General features: G+C 43.1%; 1 protein-coding gene across 1 annotated transcript; it reads left to right on the plus strand.

Moving 5' to 3' along the window:
• Positions 1-32: 32 nt before the first annotated feature.
• LOC136432237 (failed axon connections homolog) lies at positions 33-5,302 on the plus strand. Its single transcript, XM_066423734.1, has 5 exons — positions 33-249; positions 851-987; positions 1,353-1,519; positions 2,792-2,994; positions 4,027-5,302. Exons 1-5 carry the CDS (start codon positions 33-35, stop codon positions 4,269-4,271), a joined length of 969 nt encoding a protein of 322 aa, XP_066279831.1. The 3' UTR covers positions 4,272-5,302.
• The last annotated feature ends 8,509 nt before the right edge of the window (positions 5,303-13,811 follow it).

A 13,811-nucleotide genomic window follows, 5' to 3' on the forward strand; every position in this document is an offset into this window, starting at 1 on the left:
ACTTAGTATACCCGCCACAGGGCCTTGTGAAAATGTCCGAGTTCCTAGGAAATACCCAGGGAGCGCTAGCTGCCCTGTATGAGATTCTCCAGACTTCAGTCCTACAGTTGTTCGCGGATCCCACCCAACTCTCTCCCAACCAGTCTGTGGTTGTCGCTGCCCCTGCGATGTTTGTCGGCGCGGTGTTGTGGACCTTCTGGAGTGGGCAGAGGCGAACCAAAGTCAAGTTAAGGGCAGAGTTCACGCCAGGTAAGGCAGACTAACATTTATGTAGGCCGTGTTTATATAATGAATGAAGACCTTTAGTGTACACATATACCCACTGGATTACAGGTACAGGTCGCAACAGAAAACGTCACAGTTTGAAAATACATAGTACAATGACAAGCTAGCACTGGAAAAGTCTAATAATTACATGAATTTGGCTTCTTCTCGCTTCTTAGTATTGGTGAAGACATAGATACAGATGTGCTTTAAAATCAAAGGTTTGTCTAAAGGCCGCTCCCGGACTTTAATCCGGGGGCTCAAATATCCACTTTGTTTACGTAGGTGGCGTAGTCTGACCAGTAAACACTCGGCGGACAGAATATGGCTAAGGACGACTGTAAATCATAACATTTTTGGTGTCTTTGATTTTGTGTATTTTGACGGTCACTTTCCCAATGCAAAATGGCTCCTTATACCTGCACTGTGACAGACGCTAACGTCCTTATTGTGTCGCTTATACCACTTCTCAAAGATATGCTAAAGACCGCTTGGTTTTCAAATTACTCTGAAAGATTTCATTGATTACATCGTAGATTGCTGCATCGTGTTGATTTTGTCTATTCCCGTTCCTTTTCGTCCTCAGGAAAAGTGTACTACCATGCACCGCCACCTCTGAAGGTGATCCCATGCCATACCCCGTTTGGAATGAAGCTGGAGACATATCTGCGTATGGCAGATATTCCATACGAGACCATGTATAGTTGGAGGATGGGCCCAAAGGTCTGTGTGCAAGCAGCACGTTGGACGTGTGGGGGTAACACAATTTCAAACAAGACCTTAGCACGTCCAGGTCAATAGATACGAAAAACGAAAGTACTGCTGCAGTACCAAGGTCACATACCAGGGGGCCCAAATTCAATCTTTACTTTTGTCTTCCCAACACCTACCCACATACTAAATATATTCATAATCCATCCAAAGGTTCTTCAGTTATGCTGACTACAAAAGTCCGGAAATACAAACAGACAGACAGACACACACACATATACAGTGGTCTTCTTGGTCAGTTTGACTTTACTTTCGATGTTTATACAGAATATCAATATTGTAGAGTTGAACTTGAATATTAAACGCTGTCTTCGCAGGGTAAGATCCCGTGGATAGAGTACAACGGTGAAGCCATGGGAGACTCTGGTCTCATCATAGAGTTCCTGAACAGGGAGAAAGGCGTGGACCTGAACCAGTCCCTGAGTGAGGCAGACAAGGCCGTCAGCAGGGCCTTCACTAAGATGGGGGAGGAGAACACGTACTGGTAAGTGCATTTTTGCATCACTGGTACTCAGTTGCACTTAGAAGCCTGCAATATTCTCATGGTACATAGTTTACGTACTGTTGTCATGCCCAACTCCTATATCCACCTACATAGGTCGATTTCTTAATACATCATTCCAAAAGCGAGACCGAATTACCCATACGTGACTATATTGTAATCGATATACTGTTATATGATATTTTGTAGTTAGAATTGTAGGATAGATTAGCCTTGTAGTATTGTTGATTTAATGTCATACATTGTATCGTGTGCAATTGTTGAGCCATAAAGTTTATTCATTCATGTATAATCACTGTAGGTCATATGCCTATTTTGAGTTTTATCGTCTGTTTGTTTGCTTGTTTACTTCATATAAACCGATTTTAGGCACAGCACATCACTTTTGTACCGTAAGTACAATCTCCGAATGGCCATGTGGTAATGTTTGATCCACTCACACCGGGACGGACCCCTGCTCTTTTCAATAAGTGTGGTGGGTTCTTCAACATGTTCAAGTCTGGCTCTCCTCAAACACGGGGCCCCTGGCTTAACACCAGCCCGAGAGGACGTCCATGACCTAAGCCAGATACTCATTTTCACCTGACTCGAAAGGAAAATATAGTCCGGCATATGCTGTATTTCCCAAGGGCACAACATTGGGGCCTGCTAGGGATTCTAACCCTGAACCTTTAGATTCGAAGTCAACAACCCTAACCATCTTCTTGAGCCAGAAGTCTTTATAGTGTCTAGTTCACCGTAAGCTGTTGGGATGGAGTGATGCCATACTGGAGCCAGTTGAATTCAGAACAGTCATTATGGGCCTTATGATGTTTTGTGCCCAATGCTGACAGTGTTATCTAAGACGATGTCTGATTTTTGCTAGCCTCCTCTGCACGCCCCCCAGGCGGTGCTGACGATAATTTTTTCTGCCTTTTGGCGGCAATACTAGGGTTCCCAGCAATACGGGTTCCTCAGCAAAAATCCCTGGTCCCGATAAAAAAAACGCGAGTTAGCGCTCCCAAAAACAATTATCGCCAGCGCCGCCTAGGAGACCTGTAAAGCGGGCTAAATATTTGCTGACAATTGCAAGTCTTTGAACCACGTGTTTTATTTATTTTTTAAAATTGCAACAATACAATACACAGTGGAACGCCAGGCAGACAAGCTGATGTTGCGGACCACTCAACATTACAATAACACGGAATACAACAATAAGACACTAAGGCAATTCATAGTATGATACAATGATTAACCACGTGTTCTGCTGTGTAGGGGTGGTGTCCGAAACAGGTGGATAGATAATCTTGACCAGATGCAGGAACTGATGGAGGTTTCCTGGATCGGGATGCTTCTCCTGAGGTCTCTCAGGGTCAAGCGTAGGCGGAACCTGTGGGCTCACGGCATGGGTCGTCACTCCAAGGACGAAATCGAAGGCATCGTCGAGAAAGATGTCAAGGCCATTTCCACTTTTCTAGGTAGATATGATCTTACATTTGGATTGAAACCTTTGCAAGATTTGCCTGTCATCACCGATTCCTTCAACGTTGTTTCAATTGACCAAAAACCGGCTTTTGTCTGTTTGTTTGTTTGTTTGTTTGATTCAGATCTCCATCAGTGTTAAATTTTCACAAAATTTTACACTATTCTTTATGGAGTACCTTTAGATTGAATACAATTAATGGAATTAGTGCCAACCCCCTGGAAATTGAAAATGAGCAACTACCTGTGTCGGAACAACAAATGTAACACTTGGCAAGGACTGGCATGACCTCTGACCCCTCAATGACAAGGAACGGATTTAATTATGACTTGACTTGTATTATGATTTGTATTATGATTTGTACTATGATTGTTATCATTTATTTACTATTGTTATCATTACCTTCATTGTTTTCATTATGATCTTTATTGTTATCATTTCTATATGTTGATATTTCTGTTTGTATTATCAGTTATTTTATGTATGGCAGGGCCCCTCTGAAAAGCAGTGGTAACCACTGAGCAGGGCCACCCTGGATAAATATGACAGAATAAAAAAATAAAAAAAAAATAAGGAGAGGATTTTGGAAAAATTGCTCCTCAAACGCAGCGGAAGACGAAAGTCATTTCTGAATATATCCGGATACGCGAAGCCTAGTATGAACAGGATCTCAATCTTTTTCAACTCTCTGACCTAATCACTCTGGACAAGACACTTGTCTCATGTGTGACGTCAGCAATGTGTCAAAGGTTGTGGGAAGTCGATATGCCCCCCTCCCCCAATTCTTGGGGGTTTTTTTCGCTTGAAAGTTCATATGTGTTGGTAGAAGTCATTCTGAATCAAGGTTGAACTGTAATTTCCAACACACAAAATTGGACTTACTAAAATAGCAGAGGGAGTGGGTTGCTCATTCCTTGACAGGGACTGTTCAGTCGAAAATTTGGGTAAGTCCTTTTTTGTGTGTGTGTTGCCAATTACAGATCAGCCTTGATTCAGAATTCTTGCTTTTGTTGCTTTCTTTGTCCAGGTACTAAACCTTACCTGATGGGCGATGAGCCTACTGAGGCAGACGCAGCAGTGTTCGGTCAGCTGTCGGAGGTTTGTTGCGCTTTCCCTGGCTCCTACATGGAGAGGCTTGTCACTGTGGAGTATCCCAACCTGCAGGCCTACTTCAACCGTATGAAGGACCGTTACTGGCCAGACTGGGGCGAGCTGACTAAAACATCTGTACCTCTGTCTGTCATTGAGGTACTTTCATCCCAATACCTCTGAAAAGGAATCGCCTGTAATAGTAACTGTTGGTTGTATGGCTGGATTCAAACACGCATTTCTAAACACTCTCGGGATGTGCTCCGATTGTACTTGGAAGCACGTGTGTATACCAGGCCTACACTTTTTGATTGTATGTCCGAAATATTCTGATGTACGTAATTCACTCTACACAAGGTTGTCATCTTATATACCAGAACTTATCTCAATGGACTTAAATAGCAAATTTAAGAATATATTGACATGTGACAACCCCTGCATGGTATAGATAAGAAAATATATCAAAGAATGTCTAGACGTTATAAATTCTTCCAATGATTATAAAAGCTCACGATCCCATACTATACACTCTTGTATTAGGTAGATTAGCCTTATCGAACTTTAGTTAAGTACCAGTAGTGCCATACTTTGTACCTTGTGCAATTGTTGTGCAGTAAAGTTATATATATGATGGTTTCGTGTATGAATTGGTATGAGACAACATAATTATTGGGGCAGAGAACAAGTTATGCGAATCAGTACCCAATTTGCATAGGTATTGAGGAAGCTATCCAACGTGTTTTATAATAGGTTACTTCAACTGACATGCAATACGAACGATCGTTGTTTTTGTTTACACCCGGGGCATTGTCCACCACGATGTCAGCAGATTAGATTGATAATTAATATACAAATTAGCAGATCAAATTATTGATTAAAATGTAAATTGTATTTTGTCTACCACCGGCTTTTCTCCTGCCAGTGCGCCACCGTGACATCATCGCGATCGCTCGTTTTACGTAGAAAGAGATGATTATTATTGATTAATAGATAACCGATGCACTACATTTCCACTTGGGCCAAACTACTCACCTCTAATATTAAGGCCATACGTATACGTTCTTCTGAGAAGCATAAAGCAATTATTATTAAAACGTGAAATTGCATATACTTAACGATGTTTATGCACCGTTTGCTTCTCAGAAGAACGTTTTTCGCGAGCGGAAATTAACTTGATTTCCTTGCGGCAGGAATCAAGAACTGTCCATGGAAGTACGATTCGATGTTCAATAGAATCAGGGGGGTGTAGATTTCGCACAAAGGTCTTAGTTGTTTCATTTGATAATACGTATGTATGATATATACGTATACGGAACTGTTGTAGTTAAGTCTCATTGGTGACATAAGTACTTTCAGGCCTTGGTAAAAGGCTACTGCGTACGTTACCGATTAATAATTTATTAGCTAACATTTCCCGAAATACAGGCCGAATTAAATCATAATGTCCCCTGTGCATTCAGACCGAAATCGATGTATCTATTAGCTAGACATTTCTATTCGGATTTTGGTATAACACATGGTTATCCCAGTTCTTCCTTTAGTCACTGACGAAAGATAGCGGATGCTGTCTTAAACGTCTGTTTCAAAATGTTATCGAGTTGCTTGAGAAACTATTTTTGACGTATTAGCAAGACATTTTGTGACAATTGCCAGGTGAAGTACTATTTTTGTATAGAGATGAGAGTAGACGAAATGGTCACTTGAACGAGCAATGTTTGAGCCAAGAACTTCTGTGAAGCATTAACACCATGCCTGCTCTATATGTATGTTGTGTATTTATCATAATTGATGTTCACTGTGGTGCCATATGAAGTGTTCATCAAAATATCAACATGTTTCCCTTTAGTATTATATCTTGACTCAGGTTCATTGAATTTGAAATCTAAAAAGTGCATTTTGTTTGTGGCACTGAGGTTTTAACTTCGGATGAAATATAGCGTGGTACCGAATAGGAAAAAAATTCGCCTCTTCTGGCATATGAATTCTATTAAGGCCCCCATTCCACTTGACGGCGCTATCGCTGCGACATACATTGAATTTAATTTGGGTAACCCATAATTGGAATATCATGCAAGACGTACAAGTATGACTGAAAAGACAACAACACACAAAAATCGATTTTTTATATATTTTTTTATCTACAACATTCTTTGAGCGTTCTGTCAAATTTTACATCGCAGCGAGGTCACCGCCCTTGTGGAATGGGAGTGTTACGCCGATGGATTTTTCAAGGCCACCAATCATGTTAATGGGGAAAGTCTTCCAAGGCCATCTAAAAATTTTATGCTGCTTTACTTCAAATGTTTCATTGTCCCGCTCCAAACAAGCGGTACGCCTGAACACACTTCAGTAGATTGTCTCACACATCGGTGTTCTCTTCGTGCCTTCATTGTTTGTGTCACAACAACTGTCACCTGTTGGGTCTTAAAGAAGAATTTCCGTTAGATCAAAATCACTTGAAACTTGTAGAGGAAACGTGTGTGTATTAGGGGCTGCATGCGTCTGACGAAACACTCTTCTGTCGTACATCAAGACAGCGAGACCTTAACTTAACATCGGAGGAGACCAACAAACCACAGAAGCAGCCGGACACGACTGTGTAGACATGAGAGGCCGACTTGTCATCGCTGCGGTCACCTGCTGTCTGCTGTTTGTCTCCGGTAAGAATTGTACCTATTCTCTACACTAGGCGAGGGTCGACGGCTAAAGCTGAGCTTGTGGTTTAAGTCCCTGTTGTGCCAGTTTTTTGTTGTAGACTTTCTGTCTTTTTTGTTATTTTGATGTGTCAAGTTGGCAGGAGTGGGTTGGTGGGAGCACGCGAACAAGTAACCTGTCGTTGGTAACTTGACAGATCTGATGTTTATGTCGTACGTCCTTGGTCTAAGTCTTGGTAACGTTGAAAAGTTACAAGATATATAGCTGTGTCCTGAGATGTATTAGTTGACATCCAAAGCTAGATGTACACAACCTTGAGCAATGTTGGTGTACATCTCATTGAACAATAATGGTAACAAATACTATGTGAGAACACAAAGCATTGCTAAGAACGACTTATCATTGTAAAGTTAAAAAGAGACTGCTGCTAGCTCTACTGTGATACTAGATGTAGTAGTTGACGTTTGTTTTACGACTGTTTTACAGTTGATGTCTATTTCATTAAGTTGGTTTGAACAAAAAAGAAAAGTTACAACGACAAAAATGAAAATAGTCAAATAACCTCGTGTCTGTCTTTTCTATCTTCCTTCTTTTTGATTTCGTTAAAAACGTGACTTAACCTATTAACGCATGCTGTAAAGGGGGCGGTAATTTCACGGCGATTTAACAAGAGAAAATGAAGTGGCCTTGAAAAACTGACCTTGACAAGGCACACCTGTTTCACCATACAGTTCACTGCGCTGGAAAAGCGTAACGAATAGATACAAACATTGGCAAAGGTTATATTTGTTAATCCTCTATTCAACATTGAAATGTTACATTCTTTTCGGCCGTGGCCGTTTTTCAAGGTCAGGGGTCCATTTGACATAACATAGGAAAATATAACAAAATAATTGTTCACAAAGATAAGGTTACATTCCATATTCCATATTCCTATTCAGTTAATGAAAATAAGTCGACGATATTTAAACGGGCGGGGGTGTGCCTGTGGTGTAGTGGTCTGCGCTTCTGCCTCTCACCACATCTGGTTCAAATTACTTGGACCAGAAGGACTGGGGTTCAAGCCCCAGGTAGGACACCTCTGGACAAGAGGGGCATTGAGTCATACCAAAGACTTTATAAAAATGGTACATACTTCTGAAACAGTATGGAAGTTAAACACACTCCACTGCCAGTGGACTGGCCCCTGCTACAGTGATTGCACCATAGTGTGGCCCAGGGCTATGAAACGGAGATGAGCGCCGCCCTATACATCAATAATGGTGTGGGAGGATTTTAACTTTTAACTATATAGACGGGCAGAACAATCGTGCTGGCGTGATCAACTGTAAATGATCTATATGGAGTACTGCAGTACTGTACCGTATCTGCTCAGATGTGGCGAAGATTTTTGACACTTTAGATCAAGGGGCATTTCAGAGCCTTACAGAAAACATTGCAAAACTACCAGATAGTAATTTAGATAGCGCATTACGTTTTCAAAATAAACCACCTACCGTGGCATGTCGTTAGGATCTGATTGCTGCAAATTAAGTTTACACTAGGAGTTCATTAGCCATATATAAATCAAGAGGCGTTCAGGGTTATGTTATGTTATGTTATGTTATGTTCTTTAAAAAAAAGATTTGGAAATATGTATTATGTTCAATGCTAAATTTAAGTCATTGCTATGAAGGCCTTTTAGAAGACCTGATATTTTCCCATGCATATGGGTTTAACATTTGGCTCTGTCCGCCCGGTTTTTAGATGAATGACGTTTTGAATGAATTGGACCATAATTGGTAGAGCTACGTTACTACGAGCCTTTGCCCTACTCTGTGTGTTGTACCATGTATATGTAATGATATACGTTCACTTGATTACCTTTTCCCTCATGACCTCAATGAAAAGCGGCCTACAGGCCGATTTGAGCTTCTCATGAATAAATAAAGGGTCAAACAAATAAACAAAAGTTGTTGTTTTATTTTCAACAGGTTGTCCAATTGCAGACTACGTTCTTTTTAACGGAGTTTGCTACAAGAGCTTTACGGAGCCGAAGACGCGGGATGAGGCTAACCAGACGTGTGCAGCAGACGGAGGGATGCTAGCCATGCCGAAGGACAGTGAGACCAATACTTTTCTCGCTAATCTACCAGAGGTAGTATTTGGTCGCTGGCTTGGACTGACTGACATCGACGGCGATGGTCGGTGGGTATTCGAGGACGGCCAGGTCCTGACGTCATCGGACTATTCCAACTGGGAACCGGGTGCACCGACGCCAGTTAACGGTTCCGGTGGCTGTGTCGGATATTGGGGAGGTGGGCCCAAATGGCATGAAAAGGACTGCAGCTTACTTAAAGGATTCATATGTCAGCGAAGTGAAGGTATGCGTTTTGATCACCCTCTTTCTGATCATTGATGGTAATGGGACAAGTGCATAGCTTCGTGGGGTCGTGTGGCGTAACAGTAGAGTGTTCGGCTTAGAACCAAGTGGTCCCGGGCTCGAATGTTGTCATGTCACCGACCTTGTGCCCTCGGGAAAGGCACGACCTTCTTCACTTCACTCAGGTGAAAATGAGTACCTAGATTCGGTCAGGGACATCCCTTGGATAGGACGTTGAATGGAGACACGCCTTGAACACGTGAAATAACCCACCACAATTATCGAAAGAGTAGGTTTTCGTCTCGGTGTGAGTGGTTCAAACCTTATAGTCTTGTGTACGTCTTACGTACCGTGCGTGGAGTCCTAAACTTAATGAGGTTAAGCACATATAACGAAGAAGAAGAAACCTAATTTAGTCTTACTACCGACTCAAAGGTGGTTTGGAGATTGTTGTTTTAATTAATGTGGATAACAATATTTGTTGAGGTCAACAAATACCGCCCGTTGCATCTCTGGCGATACCAAAGACACCGTATTGTATTCTATACAATGCCATGTACATTTACATGTACAGACTATTTTCTGTCTGTACGTTCCACTGGTGACTTAGACAGAGCAAAAAAGGTTTATGAGCTATGTATATTTTTCCCGATAGCTACCAAGAAGTGGCGCGACGATGGGCGATGCGGACAGGGATACCCTGCTGAGGACGGCGGTCCTTCTGAATGCGACCCTGACGGACCCTACCCGTGCTGCTCAGCACACAACTTGTGCGGCGACTCTGAAGACGATTGTGACTGTCAGGATTGCGTCGACTTTAGGAACACAGGTACATATCAACCCTATCTAGACTGGGCTTTTTTGGGGATATATGCAGATCTATGCTAAAATGTACATTCAAAGTATCGTATTATCAAACGCACGTGAGAGCGTATATTATAAGAATTTAGACGATAGGCTTGCACCCCGCGCAAGAAATTAGAACGACCATTTGGTTGTGACGCGCTTAAGTATCGTCACACCGTGACTTTCTTTTTTGTTCATTGTTCAGGCACCACTAACATCGCCCTGAACCGCCCTGCGGCCCAGTCGACTACCATGTTTGGAGGTGCTGCCGGTCGTGCTGTAGACGGGGACGATAATCCCATGTGGGACGGGAACTCCTGCACCCATACGACAGAGGAAAGCAGCCCGTGGTGGCGAGTCGACCTGGGCATCAGTCGATCTGTGGGTCTGGTGGTCGTCACCAACCGAATTGATTCCTGCTGCTCGGACAGGCTGGAAGGCTTCACGGTTTACGTGGGCGACAATCCGGACGTGACAGCCAACCCGACCTGTGGGGGGCCGCAGTCCGTGGGAGGCAAGGGCGTCATCACGGTGAACTGCGGCGGACTGACCGGCCGATATGTGGGGATAGCTCTGAGCGGTGCGGGGAGACAACTTGCACTCTGTGAGGTGGAGGTGTTCGGAGGTACGTCTCTTGGTAGGATTGTTGGAGCATTGTAAACTGTGGAAGCGGGGTGGGGGCATGTGGTTTCCTCGGCCAAATGAAATTATCCTCTCCCTATAAACCCCTGTTACACACTGTATAGACAAGTCCGCATACGTTGAGTATTAACAAGTTTTTGGTTGAGTTTGCAGCTGAAGAAGTCATTTCTTTGGTTCGATCACTAGGCCGCACAGCGGTGGGTCAAAGTAGAAAACATCTTTTTCCCCGCAAACCTTACTTGAACCCCAAAAAATGTTAATGCGCAACTCACGCGCACTTGAATATACGCATTTTAATACGATATTTTCACGGTCCGGAAATGATGTTTTATCAATGTAGTTTTGTTGTGTATGACGGAATATAACGATATTTTGGTACCGGGAAGATATCGTAGACGTAAAACGATATCGTTTTTTTGTAAAAAATACTTATATCGTAGACGTATTTTCGCTAGCTTAAAGTACGTATTTTGATGCGATATTTTGACACGGAAATGATGTCATATTGGGTTTGTATGATGACGTATGATGACCTTGATATTAAAATACCGTAAATACAGAAATGTTCACGGTGGTTTTATGTTCGCGGTTTTCGCGGTGAGCTTTCAGCGCGAACTTAAAACCACCGCGAACATTTCATCCAATACTGTAGCAGCATGTGACTGTAGCGCTGCCGCGAACTTAAAACCACCGCAAACACTCCATTTTCGCCTCAGCGCGAAATAAAACCACGCGAACTTAAATGCATTTACAGTACCTCCTTCCTCACACACACAGGAAATGCAAGTCGTCATTACACCAGCCTGGGTTGCTGGAAGGACGTTGCTGATAACCGAGCCCTTCCGAAACTCGAGGGGACAGATCCACGCCTAGATGGTCACTACAACGACCGTGAAAACCCCATCGAAAAGTGCTACCAAGTAACACTTTCTCGTGGGTTTGCAATGTTTGCTATACAAAATGGTGGAGCGTGTTTCGGGTCTATCGATGGCCTCAACACCTACCAGAAGAACGGACCCTCCTCGGCTTGTTTAGCGGACGGTGAAGGCGGGCCTTGGGCTCTGCAGGTCTACCAGTTTAGCCCGGCAGATACAAAAGGAGGTAAATGTGTACCTCCATGAAAAATTGGAGGTATTTGCCTTGCTGTGGGTGCAAAATGTATGTGTGTGTGGGGGGGGGGGTCTTGCAAGTGTGTGTGTGTGTGTGTGTGTGTGTGTGTGTGTGCCTGCGTGTGTCTGTTTGACTGTTCGCGTTTTCTCCGTGTGCGTTTGACAACCTTAAGTCTAACTTAACAATTCTGACTTCTCATTCCCAGGTGACTGGCTGGCACGGGATTCGTCCTGGGTTGTCGACGCCACCACTAGCCTGGAAGATGCTGCAAAAGCCTTGGATGGGAACACTGGGAGGTTTTGGAACCCCGGTGTTGGTCAGTACCACAACAACTGGTACATCACACTGGATCTCAAAGCGCCCTATACTCTAACCCACATCGCAGTCAACAACCACGGAGACACCGTCCATGACGTTGCAGCCTTCACGTTGCAAGAGTCGCATGTTGGAAGTCCGTACAACTGGGAGGACGTCGTGTCCGTTAATACCGTGCAGGGAGGGACGGACCGGCTACAGGACTTCGGCGGGTTCCAGGGAACAGCGCGGTATTGGAGGTTCGTCGTCACTCAGACCCACTCGGGCTATCAGCCATGGCTCAGAGAACTGAACCTCTTCGGATTCCCATCAGGTAAAGTATAACGTCTCTCTTTTCCAATTTAAGAAATATGTTCTTAATCAAGATTTAACTGTAATTTGCCAACACAACAAATTTTCAACAGATCTGCTACGGTTTTTGTCAAGTAATGAGCAATCCACTGCTTCTATGACGTCACGCTATGCAGATAGGACACGTGACACCCTCAGCATAGACGGGGGCGCCATAGACTTTCTGCAATATACAATCCACTGCTCACCGATTCCTATCTAACGTGACGTCACAGAAGCAGTGGATTGCTCATTCCTTGACAAAAACTGTAGCTGATCAGTCGAAAATTTGGGTAAGTCCAATTTGCTGTGGTGGCAGTTACAGTTCAACTTTGATTCAGAAGGACTTCTACCAACACAGATGAACTTTTATAAGAAATATGTTGATATAATATTTAACTCTATGCGCAGGAATCCGGTTAAGATTTTCTACTCATCATCCAAAATGCGATACATTTCAATCCCTTCACATTGACCCATGTTTACTTCAATTTTCAGAGTGTTTGCGAACTCCTGAGGCCTTTCAACTCAACCGTAGACTCACAGTGTTACCAAATCTGCTTGGCCAGAAGACTTTCGACGAGATACAGAACTCCTCTGTGGTGGAGATTCTCAACAGTTCCTTCATCATGCCGGGGGAGCAACATCCAGAGTTTCGAGAATTCATGTCCACTGTCATTTTTCCGCGATGCAAAGTCTCTAAAGAGAACATGCCGAACTGTCCCATACGTCCATCACCGAACGTCACGGCCCCATGTGTGTAAGTAGCAAACACGTCTATTGGAGTAGATGAGAAATGTCTGCAATGTCATCGCACATACTAGTATTAGCCACGTATGGTAACCGGTTACTTTTCATCAAGGAATGTCATCACCCATTGTTGTTCTGCTTTATGTCCCTAAAGTACACATAAGTATGCAATCTTCGTTAGACTTACAGAAGCCAAGCCAAGAGATACATGAATATTCAATGTTAAGATACGCTAAGAACCTACAGTAGGTAGGTAGGTAGATAGATAAGAAAGAAACTAACTGTATGTAACTTAATGTATGTGCAAAGCAGTGAACGTTGCGTTGTGATATACCCTCATCATATTGTCTATCGGCTAGTAGTGAAATCACCTGTGATTTTTTTCTCAGAGGAAAACAACTGCTGCCGTGCCGTTCTTGGTGTGAGGAAGTACGGAGCATGAGTGGACACCTGATGCTGATGCCATGTGAGTTATTCTCGTCATCACAACAAGGCTGTTGGAATCCTAGACCTGCAGTAAAGGGTACAGAAGGTGGGAATCAGAACTTTGAACTATGATTTTTATTATATATTATATGTAATAACTATGATGATAAAGGCCGGCTGCAACAGAACTGATTGAAACCATGTAGACTTGCCTTACTCTCTCGAGTGGCTGTCAACACACAATAACTTTATTATAGTTTTTAAGTTTTATAGTTTTTAAATGGGAG

Source organism: Branchiostoma lanceolatum, chromosome 1 (assembly GCF_035083965.1).
Source record: "Branchiostoma lanceolatum isolate klBraLanc5 chromosome 1, klBraLanc5.hap2, whole genome shotgun sequence".
NCBI classification, from domain to species: domain Eukaryota; kingdom Metazoa; phylum Chordata; class Leptocardii; order Amphioxiformes; family Branchiostomatidae; genus Branchiostoma; species Branchiostoma lanceolatum.